Here is a 16,616-nt window from a genome sequence, read left to right as displayed (position 1 = left end):
TTTAGTGGTCACACCAAAAAAAAAAATCACACTGTGAGACCATTTCGGCACGGCGCTTCCATGGTAAGCCCATGTCTAAGCCAGTTTTGGTATACGTGTCTGACAGTATGACCTAAAGCCAGTGTTTGCTTAGATTTGACAACGTTTAACCCCCGATTGTCAGCAATCGTCTGCCACAGCTCAAAATTGCACAGCGTACAGACAACATGTCCAACTTGTCCATAGCAAGTGCAGCTCTGTTGAGAACAATCTCCTCTTTTTATTGCCTCATTCTCCATATCCTGCTGCTTAACAGATTAGATATGCATCTAGACACAGACTCGGAGTGGCAGAAAGGGAAAGTACCAAAAATACAGACAGCGCTTTTGGACTTCATGAGCTGCATCCTTCATTATGGTACGCCGCCTGTTTCAGGAGATACACATGACTCGTCATGTACTGTGGTACAGACAGTGTGTGAGTAATGGGTGTCATGATTAACGATGGCATTGCTCACAATCATTCCCTCCTTTATACCCTCCTTCCAATCAGTATCTATCTAGTTCTACGTCTCAGGGAGCGTTTCTATCAGTGATCACCTCGATGCCGGGCTTTTGGTAGGACTGCAATGACTGGGAATGTCTCTTCTGGAATAATTGTTACATTATTAGCACAGGTGTGAACGTTCATATGATACTGTGGATCACATTTACAAGCTTTTTTTTTCCTGGAAGACAGATCTAGCAAATATGGAAAATAAGGCTAGTTACATTGTAAACATTAAAAAGCCTGTTAAATATCCTGTTCAAAGGAGATAATCATGACAGTGGAAATTACATATAAAAACACCAAACACTGCTTCACCTGAGGCTGTTTAATGTACTATTTCCACAGAAGATGGACAAATATGTGTTCCTCTCAACTGTAAGTAAAATACTGGAGTTTTGTTTTATTTCTGGACATCAAATACACCATTAATCAATTTCAAACAATGTCAAAACAAGACACTACAGAGCGTCATTCAAAACCACATTTTTATTTTGAGCTGACCTGGAACACAGACTGTAGGAACACCATTGTGCTTCTATCAGTTTTGCTTCAGAATCAGTTTATCGTTTTTTTTTTTTTAATATATGTTAAATTTTATCGTTGTCTGTTTAACCATGGTGGCTGTCACTCATTACTCATGATAACCGCTCAATTCTCCAATTTATTTCCAACAGGAAAACTGGAAGTGGAAGAACACCACTTCCTTTGCATCTAAAGAAGGGTGTGATTTCAAATTACTATTGCGAATGAAACATGAATTTACTTTGTCTATAACAAAACAATACATTTGTGACACCTAACATGGATAAATATAAACATGAAGGGATACAAAATCCAGATGGGATTTAGTACACTTGTGGCAACACATAATATCATTCTTTGATATCCGATTGCTTTCTAGTCCGCCAAAAAAACGCAAAGAGGACTGAGTGCCAATGGGGTCTTTGATTTAAACCAAGATGTTTCTGATTAAAGACTATGTAAACACCATTACAAATCTGACTCAACAAATCATGCCAGCTTTCAGTACTTTCCAGTTCTTAAAGCTATAGTGCATGTTTTCTGTCGCCCCCCCCATGAGGAATTCTAAGTAATGAAAACTTTCGGCACATGCACATAATACAAGCCTTCCGTGATCGTGCACAGCCCCCACCCCTCCTCCATGCAGTTGCTGGTAGCCAAGGAGGACACGGAGGATTAAAAAGACATGATGGACTCAGAAGAGGTTTTTATCTTCAGTTGAGTTTGTGGGCAAAGTCACCCGACACTATCTTCTGACCATAGCCATACTGAGAAATACAGATAGAGTTGTGTGGAGCTGATAGTCTTAATTAGCTTTGTAGCAACTCATTTGGTAATGGCTTCATTATAACAGACATTCATTAATATCAAAAAGTTACGCACTAAATCTTTAATACTAAGTATGGACATATTTTGGCCAGTACTAGAAAGGGGTTCTATACCACATTTTTCCTTCTGGATAATACTTACTAGAATCCAGATATTTAGAACAGAAAATGTAAAACATTTTATGACATGGCTATAGGTTGAAATTTAATATTATTTATAAGAGAAGTGAAACAGAAATCTAATATTGAACATGTCACAGGTTATTTCTTTAAAAAGTGTTCTAAGGGAGCTAAGCCTGCGGGTGTTGCAAGTTACTTTGTTGATGAAGAAATTTACTGGGGTATCAGAAGTTGTCTTGAAAGACAACATTAAAGCAGGTGGTAGCCATTTAGGTACACCATTTAATGTGATAAAGCTAGCTACGTCAAGGTCTATTAGTCTTGAATGATGACATAGCTCCCTTTTTGATCCTGAGTTATAGTGTTGTGGTCTCGAGCCAGAGACCACAACAAAGTGAGAGACAAACTCGTCTGAGGATAAATCAATAAGGCTCGGCCTGTTTTCAATGTCCATTATGCACGGTTTCCTGTGGCTTTGTCTGCTTTGCCCCTTCTACCTCAGCTCAAAACACAAGGGACATTGAGTGCAGTACTCCCAGGCTACAAAACAGTTACGGCGGATGGATTGACTTTCTTGACTTTATGTGCATGAAAAATGGTCAATAAATAGCACATAGTTAGCAAAAGATTCCGCTGATGATGTGGAATATCACTCTCAACATTCTGACAAACTGTGAATCAAACTAATTCCAACCTTTAGTACAGCATGACAAATCTAAACCTTGGTCATGTGAGGGCTGCTAGACATCTGTGCTTACAGTTATATTTAATATAAAGAGGTGCTGATCTTAACACAATGTACCGGCAGCACATGCATCAAAGAGACTCCGACACACACTACACAAGCTGTGAGCTATCATTTACCCCCAGGCTGTGGAGCTGGAAAAATAGAAGGCGTCAAGGAGGAACAGAGAGACAGAAAAAGAGTGTGTTTAAAGATATTTTCACCTGGGCAAAGAGGAGAACTTCATTCATATGCATCCACATTCATATTCATACACAATCGTCACATTTTCCATGAGCAGCGGAGGTTTTTACAGTTTTTTCATTATGACTATTCACATTTAGTACTGATCGTACTGACCTACCCGGTGCTACCATAACAATGAATGTTTATATTGCCAACAGATTTCAATTAAATACGTGTAAAAACAAAGGGACAAATTTGTAAAGTTTTTAAGTGTAGCATTTTTAACATTCAATAACTTATTCAAATTTGATTTGTTGTCATAATTGCTGTTGTAGGTACAACTGGAGCTCCACAGATGAATCCAATCATTGTGAGACTTAAACTGAACTTTTATTGTTGCAACTCTCAAGTCACTTCCTGTAACTGTAACCTGATATTCCCTGAGCTACACCCGTGGGCTCAACATCTCCAGTACTCATAGGTCACTGCAGCCGATGACCCATGGCGGCATCTTGTCAACATCTCTTCTCCACGCTTACCTGACTGACTGTGTTTTTCTGCTCAAAAGGAGATGTACTGGTACTCATATGGCAGCAACACGCGAGCCTGCCTAGATTCCTGGTTGGCTTAGTACACACAGCTAACTTCAAACATTTTTACGTAGGAACTCCGGACCATGTCCAGGAACCAGGTTCCGACATAGTCGAATAAACGAGGGGTGTCACCCAGATAACAATGCATCAACGAGCCATTTAAAATTTGGACACAAACAACCGAGGCTCTTGCCTGCATCTTGAATTTTTCTGGCAATTGTAGCATCTGCCCTTACTAATCTATCATTAAACCTTGCCGTCTCTCCAGTTAAACATTTTCAGCACGCCAAAGACACCTGTCCCTACTTGGACAGGTAACGGTAAATGGGAATAGTATAATGGTACACCGCTTGGCACAGGACTGCTTAACTTTTGTCAGTGTACGTGTCTGGACTTTTTAACCTTATTCACTGAAAATGGATTGTTGTGGTCTTGCACGCAAACTAACCATCCTCTTTTCTCACCCGGTGCCATTATCCTAGACAGGTCACGTACATACTTTGATTTGGCCTTAAACATAGCTACATATCCGTAGAGGAAGCTCAAAGCTTGCATGCAGAAACTGTGGTCTAAAAGGAGGGCACCAGAAGTATGGGGACCTAAGAAAGCAAATGTCATGCTTATCTTATTTTAGAGAATCCATTAATCCAGTGTATGAAGACTGCCATACAAACATATTGTGTGCAAGTTAAAGAAAGCTGTGGTAAATCCTTTTCTGAGTGCAGTGTAATAATTAAATGGCAAAATTGAAAAATGACATGCATCATTCTTTTATGTTTGTTTTAGTGCATTTAATATCAGTATCTTGCCTTGTGTGGAAACAGTCATTTTAAAAATAGAGCATCAAGGTATAAACCTTTTCACTAAGCTTCGAGAACACATTATCAATGCCATTTAATTAATTGTTCACGGAGAGAAAAACAGATCTGGAATAATAAACACTCCCACTCTTGATTTCAGTGCACTGAAAGAAGAGTCAGTGCTCTTAAATGGAACAATATTTGGAATAATAAAACAAAAATCTTTTTAAAGTGAAGTTTAACACAGCCCGTTTTGAAACTGAAAATGTTTTAGAATACAAAAAGGTCAGCGAATAGTCTTTATTGTAAAGAAGTAAAAGGTCCCATTTAATGTCAATTTTCATGTTCATACTTGCATTTTCTTTTTTTATACTAAAAACATGTTTAAATGCTTTAATGTTCAAAGACACTTTATATTTCTCTTATTGTCTGTCTGAAAAATACATCTAATTTGTCAGCGTTTCCGGGTCTTCCACATCTGTGCTCTGGGATTCTCTGTCACCGCAGCTGGGGAATGACATAAATAACGGCACTTTCTACCTATATCTAGTATAGTTGTGACACCAACCGTATGAAAGTTCTGACGGCTCGTTTAAAGTTTCTAAACACGGGCTGTGCATTTCTCTGTGCATTGAGTGTTTTGATACTTTTTACGGTATTTATATAGCACCTCGACCTGTGTTATTATAAAAAAAAAAAGACATGAAAATCTCACTACTACAAAACGGGACCATTAAAAAGAAAGTTCAACACTTGAAATACGCTTGCTTGTTGTCTTGCTGAGAGTTCGAGGAAAAGAGTGACACCGCTGTTGCGTCTGCACGCCAAATATGAAGCTCGAGCCAGGACCATTAGCCTAGCAGGAAACAAACAGGAAGGGAAAACCGCTCGTCTTCACTGCACTTGGCTGGCGATTTCTGAACAATAGTTCTACCATGTAACTTCCAGTTAAACCGCCACTAGCCCTTCTTACATTTCTGAATATGTACAAATTACATAAACAACTTACAATCAGTTCATTTATCAACTTTAGAAGTGATGGAAATTGTATATTTCTGTGATGCACACATTAGTTAGTATTAATAATATAAACTAATATAATGTATAAATAAATAAATATTTGTTTAGCTGCTGACAGGTATGAGTCAATAGACTGGCACTTGGACTCATTTCACACCTGTCAGCGTCTGTGTTTACATTTAAAGTTTGGCTTAACTTAACGCCTCCAGAATCAGTTTAAATACAATTTCAGGAAGACAGGAACTTCAGAGAGTTAGGGACGACACTGCACAATAACACATCGTGGTTTAACTGTACGTGGTTAAACCTTAATCTCTCCTCAATTGAGAGTCCATTAAATGCTTCTGTGAGGGTCGTAAAATCCTTTTTAAACCTTCTTCCCGTAAGAGAAATGAGTTGTGCTACTCCCGAGTTTTTTCCAGTCAGCAACTATAAACCCACAATTATTTATTTATTCGTCATTTATATCCTCATCAATACTGACAAATGTGTGCAATGCTCTGTGCTAATACTACAATAATTCAACTGTGCAATACTATGGCATAACAAACTGCATGTATACTGCTCAATAGATTGCATTGTTGTATATTTCTAATCTCTTTTTTCCATATCTGTTGTTTCCTCTAACATGGTACTGGTTCACTAATGGTAAAATGTGTGGGCATTACATGTTATACAGTATGTTATGTGACCATGATTGGTAGCTAAGCAAAACAATTGAACTATTGTGCCTGAAATAATCAAGGACTTTAATTAGCAAAAGATGGCAGAACTGGGTAATCTTCCAGCACACAGGAGCACCGACAGGCACAACCACTGTCATTGTTTATGCAAATAAGTTCATCAGTATACTAACACAACATTATTAATGTGATTTCATTTTTGTATTAGAGTGGTAGATAGTGTTAAATGTGTTTAGCAAAAAACTGCATCCCATAACATCGCCATAATAACTCATTTCAGAGCTGCTGTTTAGAAGGAACCATGTCTTATCTCCTCATTTCAGGGCTCCAATTATTGCTCAGCAAATTAAAACATTAAAACAGTATCGCTTAAATGACCTCATGAGGAGAGCGACACTGTGACTGGGAGACACACACACACACACACACACACACACACACACACACACACACACACACACACACACACACACACACACACACACACACACACACACACACACACACACACACACACACACACACACTCTCTAAAGTCACTGAGGAGCAGGTCCATATTGATCATTCGTTAATATTTATTAGCCCATAGTCTGTGCTGAAGAGGGTCAGTCTGAAGAAGGAGGCAGAGAGGGAGTGTTAGGAGTGAGAAAGGAAGGAAAGGATGCTAAGTGTTAACTATAACAAAGACTGAAGAAGGAACATAATGAATGAGCTTCGAGGTAGGGGAGAAAGTCAGACTATTTCTTTTAAATAGTAGGAATTGGAATAGAGGAAATCAGACAGTTCAAGTGAGGAAGCCACAAGCTAGATGAGAAATGGAGGTGTAGAGACCTTAAGGACCTCTTTCCTATTACTGCTTAATTTTAAATGAGGCAGCCAGAATCCCTGTAACACAGAGCGCTCCACGTACTGAGGCACACTAACACTCCTTTCTGCATCATAACACATGCATAACCTCAGCTGGCAGTTAGGAGACGGTGTGACAATTCTACAACAATCCACTGGTAGTCTACAGTAGGGTTAGAAAGTTTGGGCACCCCAGGTAAATTTTTTTATTAATGTGCATAAAAGAAGCCAAGAAAAGATGGAAAAAATCTCCAAAATAGATGAAATGACAGATTAGACATTTGTATAATATGTCACAAAAAGTTAGATTTAATTTCCATCATTTACGCTTTCAAAATAACAGAAAACAAAAAAATAGCGTCTACAAAAGTTTGGGCACCCTGCAGAGTTAATATCTTTTACCCCCCCTGTGCCCTTTCTTCTCCAAACGTACTTGTTCCCACAATGCATCAGGTTGTCTGTAGTTCATTTGCAAACTTCAAACGTGATTTTGTGGTGAGGACGTAGAAGGGTTCCTTCTGATGATCTCTCCTGAAGACCATATTTGTTCGAGTATCTCTTTATAGTGGAATGGGTGTAGCACCACTCCAGTGTCTCCAGGTCTTTCTGGATGGACGTGCAGTCTAAAGTGGGTTTGGACTTGCTTTTTCCCAATCCTGCAGCCAGAGGTGTAGTGGTAAAAAAAGAGGGGGGAAACTAAAATTCGCGATAAGGGGGGCCACGGCCTACCGGTGCACCCTGATGACATTGCTACAGGCAAATCACTGGTTGTTCCCTCAAGGTCGCACAATCAGTATTCAGTTCATACATAATAATCAATCTTGTAAAAAGACTCTAGAAGGAAATATGGTTGAAATCTATAAAGTACTAAATGACAAAACAGAGACAACAAAAATATGTGCAAAATATTCACAATAACAAGAGCTGGAATCAAAGACCTTTTACTTTTGTCTAACAGAAATTACTCAAAACAACTAATTGATTAACAAAATAGTTGGTTTTCCAATGCTAACACAATTAATGACATGCATAGAACATTATTTAAACTGACACACAGAGCAAAACCTCTTCTCAAGTCCCCAAAAGTACACACATATTTAATGCTTCACACACACTTTTGCAAGACAAAACAATCTGACATAAAGTCACATGTTCCATTTTCAAACCCATTTCATTAACTACATGTAGGATAGTATGACATGACCGACGAATCTTTGACTTTAGTCTGCCGCTTCCTGCTTATGTTTTAGCCCTCAACTTTGACTTCCAGGCAGTGCTGCGACCGGGACTTCAAGGCACCCCAACCATTGCCCAATCCTAGTCAATACAGGTAGCGCTGCCTGGAAGGCAACGCTGGGGGCTCACAGCCCCAAACACCGCAAGAGATTAGTCAACACTGACAGTAATGCAGCGCAATATGATGGACTTCGTCTTAGGTTTAACAACCTATGAAAACTAATAATGAACAATATGAAACTAAAACGACATAAGCTTAATTTAGAATGGCTTGGGACAATAGGCTATTCAGAGGTGGGTAAACGCACTTTGGAGTGGGGGTAAACGCCATTTCGAATTTTGAGAGGTGCATAAACGGCGTTTACGTGCGTTTAGCCTCCACTACATCTGCTGCCAGCTGTTCTGTCTGATATTTTTCTTGGTCTTCCAGATCTTGCTAACTTCCACTGCTGAGACTCTATTCTTAATTACATCCGAACAGAGGGATTGGCATCTGAAAACGCTTTGCTATCTTCTTATAGCCTTCTCGCTTGTGAGCGTCAAACTATTTTCAGTTTCAGTTTTCTAGACCACTGTAGAAGAGCCATGGTGCTGATTGTTGGGGCAAGGTCAGATGAGTCTGTGCCTTAAAAACTTAAGATTGACCTCACCTGGTCTTTCCAGATGATGATTAAGAACATCCATGACACTGTCAGGTCTCAGCTTTCCAAAGGGGGGGGGGGGGGGGGGGGGGGGGTGCATGCTAGAAACTCTGCAGGGTAACCACACTTTTGCAGACAACATTTTATTTATTTTTTTTATTTGCAAGCTGTAAAAGATGGAAATAAAATCTAACTTTTTGGGACATATTATATGAATGTCAAATCTGTCATTTGATGCCTTTTGGAGATTTTTCCATCTTTTCTTGGCTTCTTTGTGCACATTAATACAAATTTGTAGGTGGGGTGCCCAAACTTTTGAGCCCCACTGTATTCAAGTTCAATAGTAGAAATTAAGCAGCGTTCCGTTCAACAGTGTACATAAACACTACTCTGTACTCCCTCCTCCCTGTTCAAGGAATGTCGGTTAAGGGAACTTCCCTCGACAAAATTCCTCCATTCAGAACACCCTGCAGCATCCCCAATGCAGATTTCATTTTCACTATGGGTTACAATGGTAATGTAATTACCTTGGATATGTTACTGCTACTGTCAAAATCCCTTCATTGTTGAATTAATATAATGAAACAAAAGCTGATACCTTAACAAAATGCAGTCTATTGAAATGTCTAACTTGTGAATAAATGTGATTTTATTTATTATTTAAGATGTCCTAGGTGATCAGAACTCACCCCTAAAATAGTGCACTTAGTGGAGTACAGATCTCCACCAGGTGTGTCCAGGGGCATGTGGGTGGGAAACAAGGAGCGCAATATAGTCTTACTTTTCCTTACGATGCATAGAATAGTGAAATGGTAAGCGATTGTCACACACACACCACACAAAATAAACCTCACGCCATAACAAAGAAGAGTTGAATCTCAGTTGTTTGTCCCTCCTGGCTCCCATACAGTCAAGATGGCGGTGAAGATAACAAAACGGGGATGGATTCATCTGTATAGTGCCCAACTTCAGAGGATCATAATATATTGGCTATGAAATTCATCTGCAGATGCTCCGGTTCAAAATAAGATCAAATCTTTTATGGATGCCAGTTTTTGAGCAACAACAAAGGCCAAAGTAAGTACAGTACGGCTAGCCAATTTCCTGTGTAAAGCGACCGCGTTAACTGGTGACTCACAGCTGAATTCGTCGTAGCCTTAAGACGGTATGACAAAAACGCTTGTCTTTCCATTTGTTTTGAATGGGGGTAGTGGGTTTAGGCTTCGGCAGGGGTGTGGTAGGGGAGTGACGCATGGGGGAGCTGGTCATGAAAACAGGTGGAAAGGGTGAGACCAAGTCAACTTTTTGAGAAACGCAGCCCGACGCCGCTGCGGTGGCCAATCATGTAACCGGCGCACGGACTTGTTTCGAGTCAGTGTGAGAATCCCACACAGGTAACTGGAAGAATCACAGCCTTTGTTGCTACAACAAGAACGTTATGAGGGTTAATAGAAGAAACACAGGCACTGAACTGCCCAGGAGTTTGTGTAACAGCTGACTGTTTACTGCAACAACAAAGCACCACTGCTACGTCTTTTTCTCCTCTCTCTTTCACGGTGAAATGAAGCTGCATTTAAGTGTGATCGGGAACGTTGAGATCTATAAACGATCTGACGGAAAGAGCAATTGTGAAATATAAAGTCTACTTGTTAAATAACCACAGGACGTCGCAGAAGTGAGCCATTTCTGTGATACTCCCACACCACCGCACCACCCTGTGGAAAATCGTGAACGCAGCCCTCAGCATGTTTACACTTTCAAATGCCCATCTGTGTCCACTCACCATCATTGAGGTCCTGCAGCAGGCTCTCCTGACCAGAGAAGTCCAGCTTGACTTTGATGCTGACAGTCAGTGTCACAGCCTGGCCGGACTTTAGAGGCAGGTGAGACAAAGCCTCCTCTAGCTCCCAGCTCAGAAACTCCCCAAACACTTTCTCTGCACACAAAGGGAGAAAAAGGAAAATTAAAAATAAATTTAAAAAAGTGACATCAAACAGATTTTTTCAAAAAGCATCATAAAAAGGCATTTCAGGGTGTGATGATACCTGCTGGGATAAAAGATGGCATGACTTGCCAAGCATGAGGTAAAATTTTTGGACGCAAATATTTTTGGACGAGGAAAACAAGAAAGACACTGCTGTTCATCCACAGGTAATTTTCACACATGAGCATTTGGCAGAAACATTTCCTTTCGGATGCTGGTTACTGTCTGTGTAGACTGTGCAAAAATGTCATTGTAGCTGCTGCAGGTTCCACATCACTAAGGAAGCCACTATGACGTCTTTTGCAAGAAGCTTTACAGAGTAACAAAGCTGCTGATTGGCTTCATATCTACGAGTCTTTAGGTTGCTCGTCACTAGATCTGATTTGCTCATTTCTGCCTCCAACCCCTTCTACCTGAGTCGAATGACTCAGCTGCATCCACTTCAGCCAGAAGCATCACATGAATGACATCACCTGAATAAAGCATGTGTTCTGTATATGCAGGTGAGCATTTTCTGCTCTTAGGGATTGCAGGAAACGCAAGCAGGCAGATTTTAACAGAAGGGGAGATGCAAGCTCACAGTAAGAACAACAGTTTACACGTCCCTGCTTGATTCATAACCAAAGCCTTTAAACCCTCTAAGAGCATGTGAATGTAGGCAGCATTAAATAAAGATTTTGTGAATAACACTCCACTTTAAATATTCATAAACACAGAGCTCCTTGCAGTGAATTAAGAGAGAAAAATGAGAGCGAGTCAATGGGGATGTGATTTCAAAGAAATGGAATTGGGAAGAGAAGAAAAAAAAAACCATTTACTTAAATAAGCAGGCCTTTTAAATCAACAGGTAGACAGCCAGGACTGTGGATGACATTATTATCATCACACTACTAAACTACGAGTCACTAGAAATGGCATTCATAAGGACTGTTGAGAAATCGTTCGTGCCTTATTTAAAGTGTTCATCAGGGACATTCCTTCTCTTGAAAATACAATACGGAGATCACGTAGGTGCTACTTTAGGGCAGATATAAAAAACAACCTCTATTTCAAACACTGTCAGATGTTCATCCTCTCTGGCTGTGACTCCCCTGCCTCTCTTTCTCCCACAATAATCCACCGGTTATAAAAATAAAAAAATAAAATCAACTGTGTAGGGGCATCGCAGTAGAGCTTTAACGTATGTGTGATTAACAGGCAGGACAAATCAGGACCAATCAGAGAAATTGCAGGAGGCATTGAGTACCTGTAAATCACTACAATTCTACAAATACATAATCAGATCAGAGATTAAGGAGCCACCAAACATCCAATTTCTCCCCCGAAAACTAATTAAGGAACAAAAGGGTTCTGGGTGTGTGCAATTGAAGCACACACCACAGTGTCAACAGTCGTAATGGATTAGCATAAAAGGTAGACTCAACATGACAGAGAAACATCTGATTTCGCCACTGTCGTACACAGCATGCCATTAAAACAAAAAACACAACATTGTTAACTGACTGAAGTGTTAATCGAGCAATATATATGAAAATACACTATGACTGATGACATTCCTTCTTTTTTCGTAGCAAGAGCCAATGATGGTATTCTACGTTTATGTGTGGTTTGTAGTCTGCGGGCATCACCTCTCCTGAATGAGGGCCCATTATCACTCTCATGAAGTAGGATATTAGCCTAAAGAAAAAAAAGCAGGGCTATTATGACACACAACAAATGCCACACCTTTAAGGGTCCCATATTGTAAAAAGTGATATTTCTGTGTCTTTTTTATTCTAAAGAAAGTTGAGGTACTATACTGCAGTGAAAGAATCAAAACACTCAATCCACAGCATATATATATATATATATATATATATATATATATATATATATATATATATATGTCTGCGCTTGCTGCATCTTTCTAGAAAGGGCCACTACGACGGTGCAAAGATGCATATATATGTAGAAAGGGCCACTACGACGGTGCAAAGATGCAGCAAGCGCAGATGAGTAAGACCTGGAAACACTGACCAATCAGGCTTAAAGAGACAGGCGCTAAAATGGAGCATTTCAGACAGAGGGTGACTATTGGTGTATCAGACAGACAGTATGAGAAAAAATAATGTGTTTTAAACATTAAAGAATGTAAACATGTTCTCGTAGAAACCCAAAATACAAGTATGAACCTGAAAATATGTATGAATGAGGACAATCTCACTGCATAATCAGAAAAATACAAGTAACACTGCTAGTCAAACACCAGGCTGGCCTACGTTAGCAAACAACATTGGACCATATTGGACAATCTTGTAACAATGAAAAAAGAAAAGAAAAAAAATCATATTAAATGCCAATTTATTTAAAATTCTCACTTTCTACAATATCTGCACATGGCAACTACGGGTGTTTAAGGAACAATTGTGGGTACAGTTAATTAAGAAGTGAATGGTAATTGCAGCTCCATGACAGGACACAAACTCTGGCCACCTGCATTAAGTCAGACTACACCGCCCTTCACCAACCCAACCTCTGCACTAAATAAAGGGAACACTCTTTCCAGCATTGTTAGCCAACTTTGGCAGTAAATTGAAGGGATATTGGGCTGAATAGTCTCAATCAAGGTGATTATTCTATTTTTCCTTGCAGATAGAATGTGCCTTTTCCTTGAAACATTTAAATATGCAATGACTTGCCCAGTAATGTAAAAAGAGTATGCCACTGATTTAGTGTGGCATTCATATAACATCACTCAATACTTAGTCAGGACTTCAAAAAAAGATCATATTCAATGCAGCAGCACCACGTTTTCACATATTCTTTTTTTCTTGTAAAACCTGGCGCCTAGTACATTACCCACAATGCAGTCTGTAGTTCAGTCGGAGATTTGTGTGTCATGCAAGCTGATAACCATAGAGAAAAAGAGAAAGAAGAGTTTCCCGGCCCAAAAAGACAAATTCCATTCTCTATGTAAAACTAGAAAAACTAGTACAAAGAGCCACAAATAAACAGCCATCACAGGGAAACTGATGTAGTCAAATGAGAAAGAAGAACCGTACAGGCAGCTGACGGCCAGCTCTGTTCATGGTAACAAAATCACTGAAGCAATATTACAGTAATCCGCTCTTTTCCTTTTTTATAGGCCACACAGTGGAAAGTGTTTTTTTCCTTATGCAGACATTTGATATAAATTTGCCTAAGTGTTTTAGAGAAAATTGAGCGGAGTTGATGTTGAAAGCACATAAAGGGAAGAGGGTATGTGTGTGTTTCAGTGTGTGAGTGTGCTGATGGAGAGGTCTTAGTTCTGTTGCCAACCAGCTTCTAGATGGTTCCTTTAGATATATTTCAGTAGCCTGGTCCTACCAGACTCTCGTGCGTTTCATTTGTAGAGAGTCTGGCCACTCTACATTGACAAGTGTTAACTTCCTTGAAGGCGGGTACTTTGTTGAAGTTTAAAAACTATTGGATCTGCCCAGAGCCACTCTGGTAGCCTGGCTCCGCCCTCCTACGTACTGTCTGGTAGGATCAGGCAAATAAGAGGGGAGATGACAAAAACGATCGGCTAAACATCGCTAGCGTCCGCCTTAGCCAACTCTTTTACTCCTAACGGAGTGAGCTGGAAAATCTAACTTTTCCAAAACCCCGTGGGGGAGGAGAGCCGCAACATCATGGCCACCAACAAAACTACGTACGGAAGTACGCTGGAGGGCGGAGCCAGGCTAATATTTCAGTGCCTCATTCATGAGAATAATTGGGATGAATTCCTCAGGACCACAATCCACGTTGAATTTTTTGAAAAAACTGTTTTGCAAAAAAATTAAATTTTTGGTACGTGAGGTACATGATGCACCCTGTACATTTAAAGTTGTTCACATTAGTGTAACTGGTTAATGCAAACGTGGGTACCATAGGCCACGTCCATTTTGACCAATCAGTACCCTACTGTAGAGGAGGCCTCAGGCGTGGCCCTAGATGGTACTCTCCAAATTTTGTAAAATATCAGATGGGCCGTTCATGAGACAAACTTTTTGTACTTGTAGCGAAACCTAGTGGCCAAATTTCCAGAGGATCATGGCAAACAAGAATCTAAAGTTCTGCGTTGATAGCATTTATTTTGGTCGAGCTATGGCAAAGTTGGTGTTTTCATAGTTAGCTACACAAATCAAATTTGTGCGTAATATGCAATTTTTTTAAATCCTTTTGTCAGGTCGGTCTGGAGATACTACGTACAAAGTTTCGTGCAGATTGGTCGTATGGTCCACGAGGAGTTCAACCAAGTAGGTTTTTGATAAATCCTGCATAAAAATCTAGGCAGAATCAGTTGAATCCAGGGAGCACGTGTATATCTGGTCTTTGAATGTCCGGTGTACGGTGTGGGAGTTTTAGCACCAAACACCTTTTTTTCTGCTATAGCGCCACCTAGGGGTGGTCGTCGGTCAACTGTTGCGCCTGAGGTCCTCGCGGAGTTTTGGACCAGCGCTGAAAAGCACCCCCCCACCATGGCCGGTTTAGGCTGTAGTGGGAGTTTGAGGCGGATAAGAAAAGTAGCAAAGAAGAAGAGGAACACAGCACATCTGCTGTGTGAACCATTGTTGTTTTGCAATCTTGGATCTAGCCGTCTGTCTGTCTGTCTATCTATATCTCAACAGAGGAGCAATACGGTAGCAGTGATGAACAAAAGGTCTTATCGTTGCTATTTCTGCTATTTAGAGACAACTTAGTGCTCCTATTTGAATATGATACAATAGATAACTTTATTAAGTTTCTGCATTTGTTATCCAGAAAGATTGTTTTTATGAACAAATATGTTTTTGAGGAACTGATCTGCTGTCTTATATGTCATGATGCCTGTTCTGTGGCAGGATAAGTAATGTTTGGTTTGTTTTTCCTCAGATGTCTTCCTACTGGGTCTCTTCATCTTTTATTCATGTAGCTCCTGCTGAAAAGGCAGAGGGCTTCAAAGAGGACCTTGTAACTGTGGCCTGTCTAAAGTCACTTCCAGGTTATAACTCAGGAGGCACAGGCTGGTGGAAGACAAGGTAATATGATGACCAGGGATGGTAAGTCCTGTCACCGTGGTGCTGCAGTGTGACACTACAGCCTCGATCACTACTACATCACTAATCTATATCTAGTCAGAATAATCTACCATATAATCAATGATATAGTCACAGTAAAAGGGAAGCTGGCCAGTATAGCGCACCAGCAGGGGAGAGTTCTAGCCCGACCAGGCTCCTCTCCTTAACCTGTCTCTCTTAATTATGCGATTATAGTTTTAGACTGCCGGGGGACTTCCTTTGACACACTGAGTTTGTTACTAACTGAGCTCTAGGGAGCTTATTCCCTGGAGTCATGTCTTTTTTTGCCCATGTTTCCTTGGATTACGGTGGCACCTAAATCATGGTTGCAGCTGTCCTGATGGTCCTGCTCCGCGCCCTGCTATGCCCTATTACGCCCTGCAGTGCCCTGCTGAGCCATGAACCACTAGAACTACTATTTGTAGTCACTGTTCCATTATCTTTATTGTGATTGTTATTGCCATTGTTCATCACACCCCCAAATGGCACCGTCAGACACCACCTACAAAGAGCCAGGGTCGGTCCGAGGTTTCCCCCTAAAAGAAAGATTTTTTTTTCTCACCACTCAAACATTGCTCTTGGAGGAATTTGGGTCTTTGTATATTATAGTGTGTGATCTAGACCTACTCTATTTGTAAAGTGTCCTGAGATTACTCGTTATGATTTGATACGATTAATAAAATTGAATTATATCCACAACATTCCCCTTCCGGGATTGTTCCGTTGCAGATGGAAATTCCAATGGATGTCATGCTTTTCGGCCGGTATCCATTATTTTCTACTTTCTTTATGTTGTAATTTTGAACTCTGGTGGATTTCTGAGGACTATGGTTACCTGCTCCTCAG

General features: G+C 40.3%; 1 protein-coding gene across 4 annotated transcripts in view; it reads right to left on the bottom strand.

Moving 5' to 3' along the window:
- The window catches only part of trappc9 (trafficking protein particle complex subunit 9), a 265,848-nt gene that overhangs the window by 162,611 nt on the left and 86,621 nt on the right, over positions 1–16,616 (bottom strand). For all 4 annotated transcript variants that reach the window (XM_032535067.1, XM_032535068.1, XM_032535069.1 and 1 more), the window contains one exon: positions 10,510–10,662. In XM_032535067.1, coding sequence (XP_032390958.1) covers positions 10,510–10,662 — 153 coding nt within the window. The remainder of the gene's footprint in view (positions 1–10,509; positions 10,663–16,616) is intronic.

Source organism: Etheostoma spectabile, chromosome 14, assembly GCF_008692095.1.
Source record: "Etheostoma spectabile isolate EspeVRDwgs_2016 chromosome 14, UIUC_Espe_1.0, whole genome shotgun sequence".
NCBI classification, from domain to species: domain Eukaryota; kingdom Metazoa; phylum Chordata; class Actinopteri; order Perciformes; family Percidae; genus Etheostoma; species Etheostoma spectabile.
The sequence above is the reverse complement of the archived record's forward strand: the minus strand, read 5'-3'. Positions and strand labels throughout refer to the sequence as shown.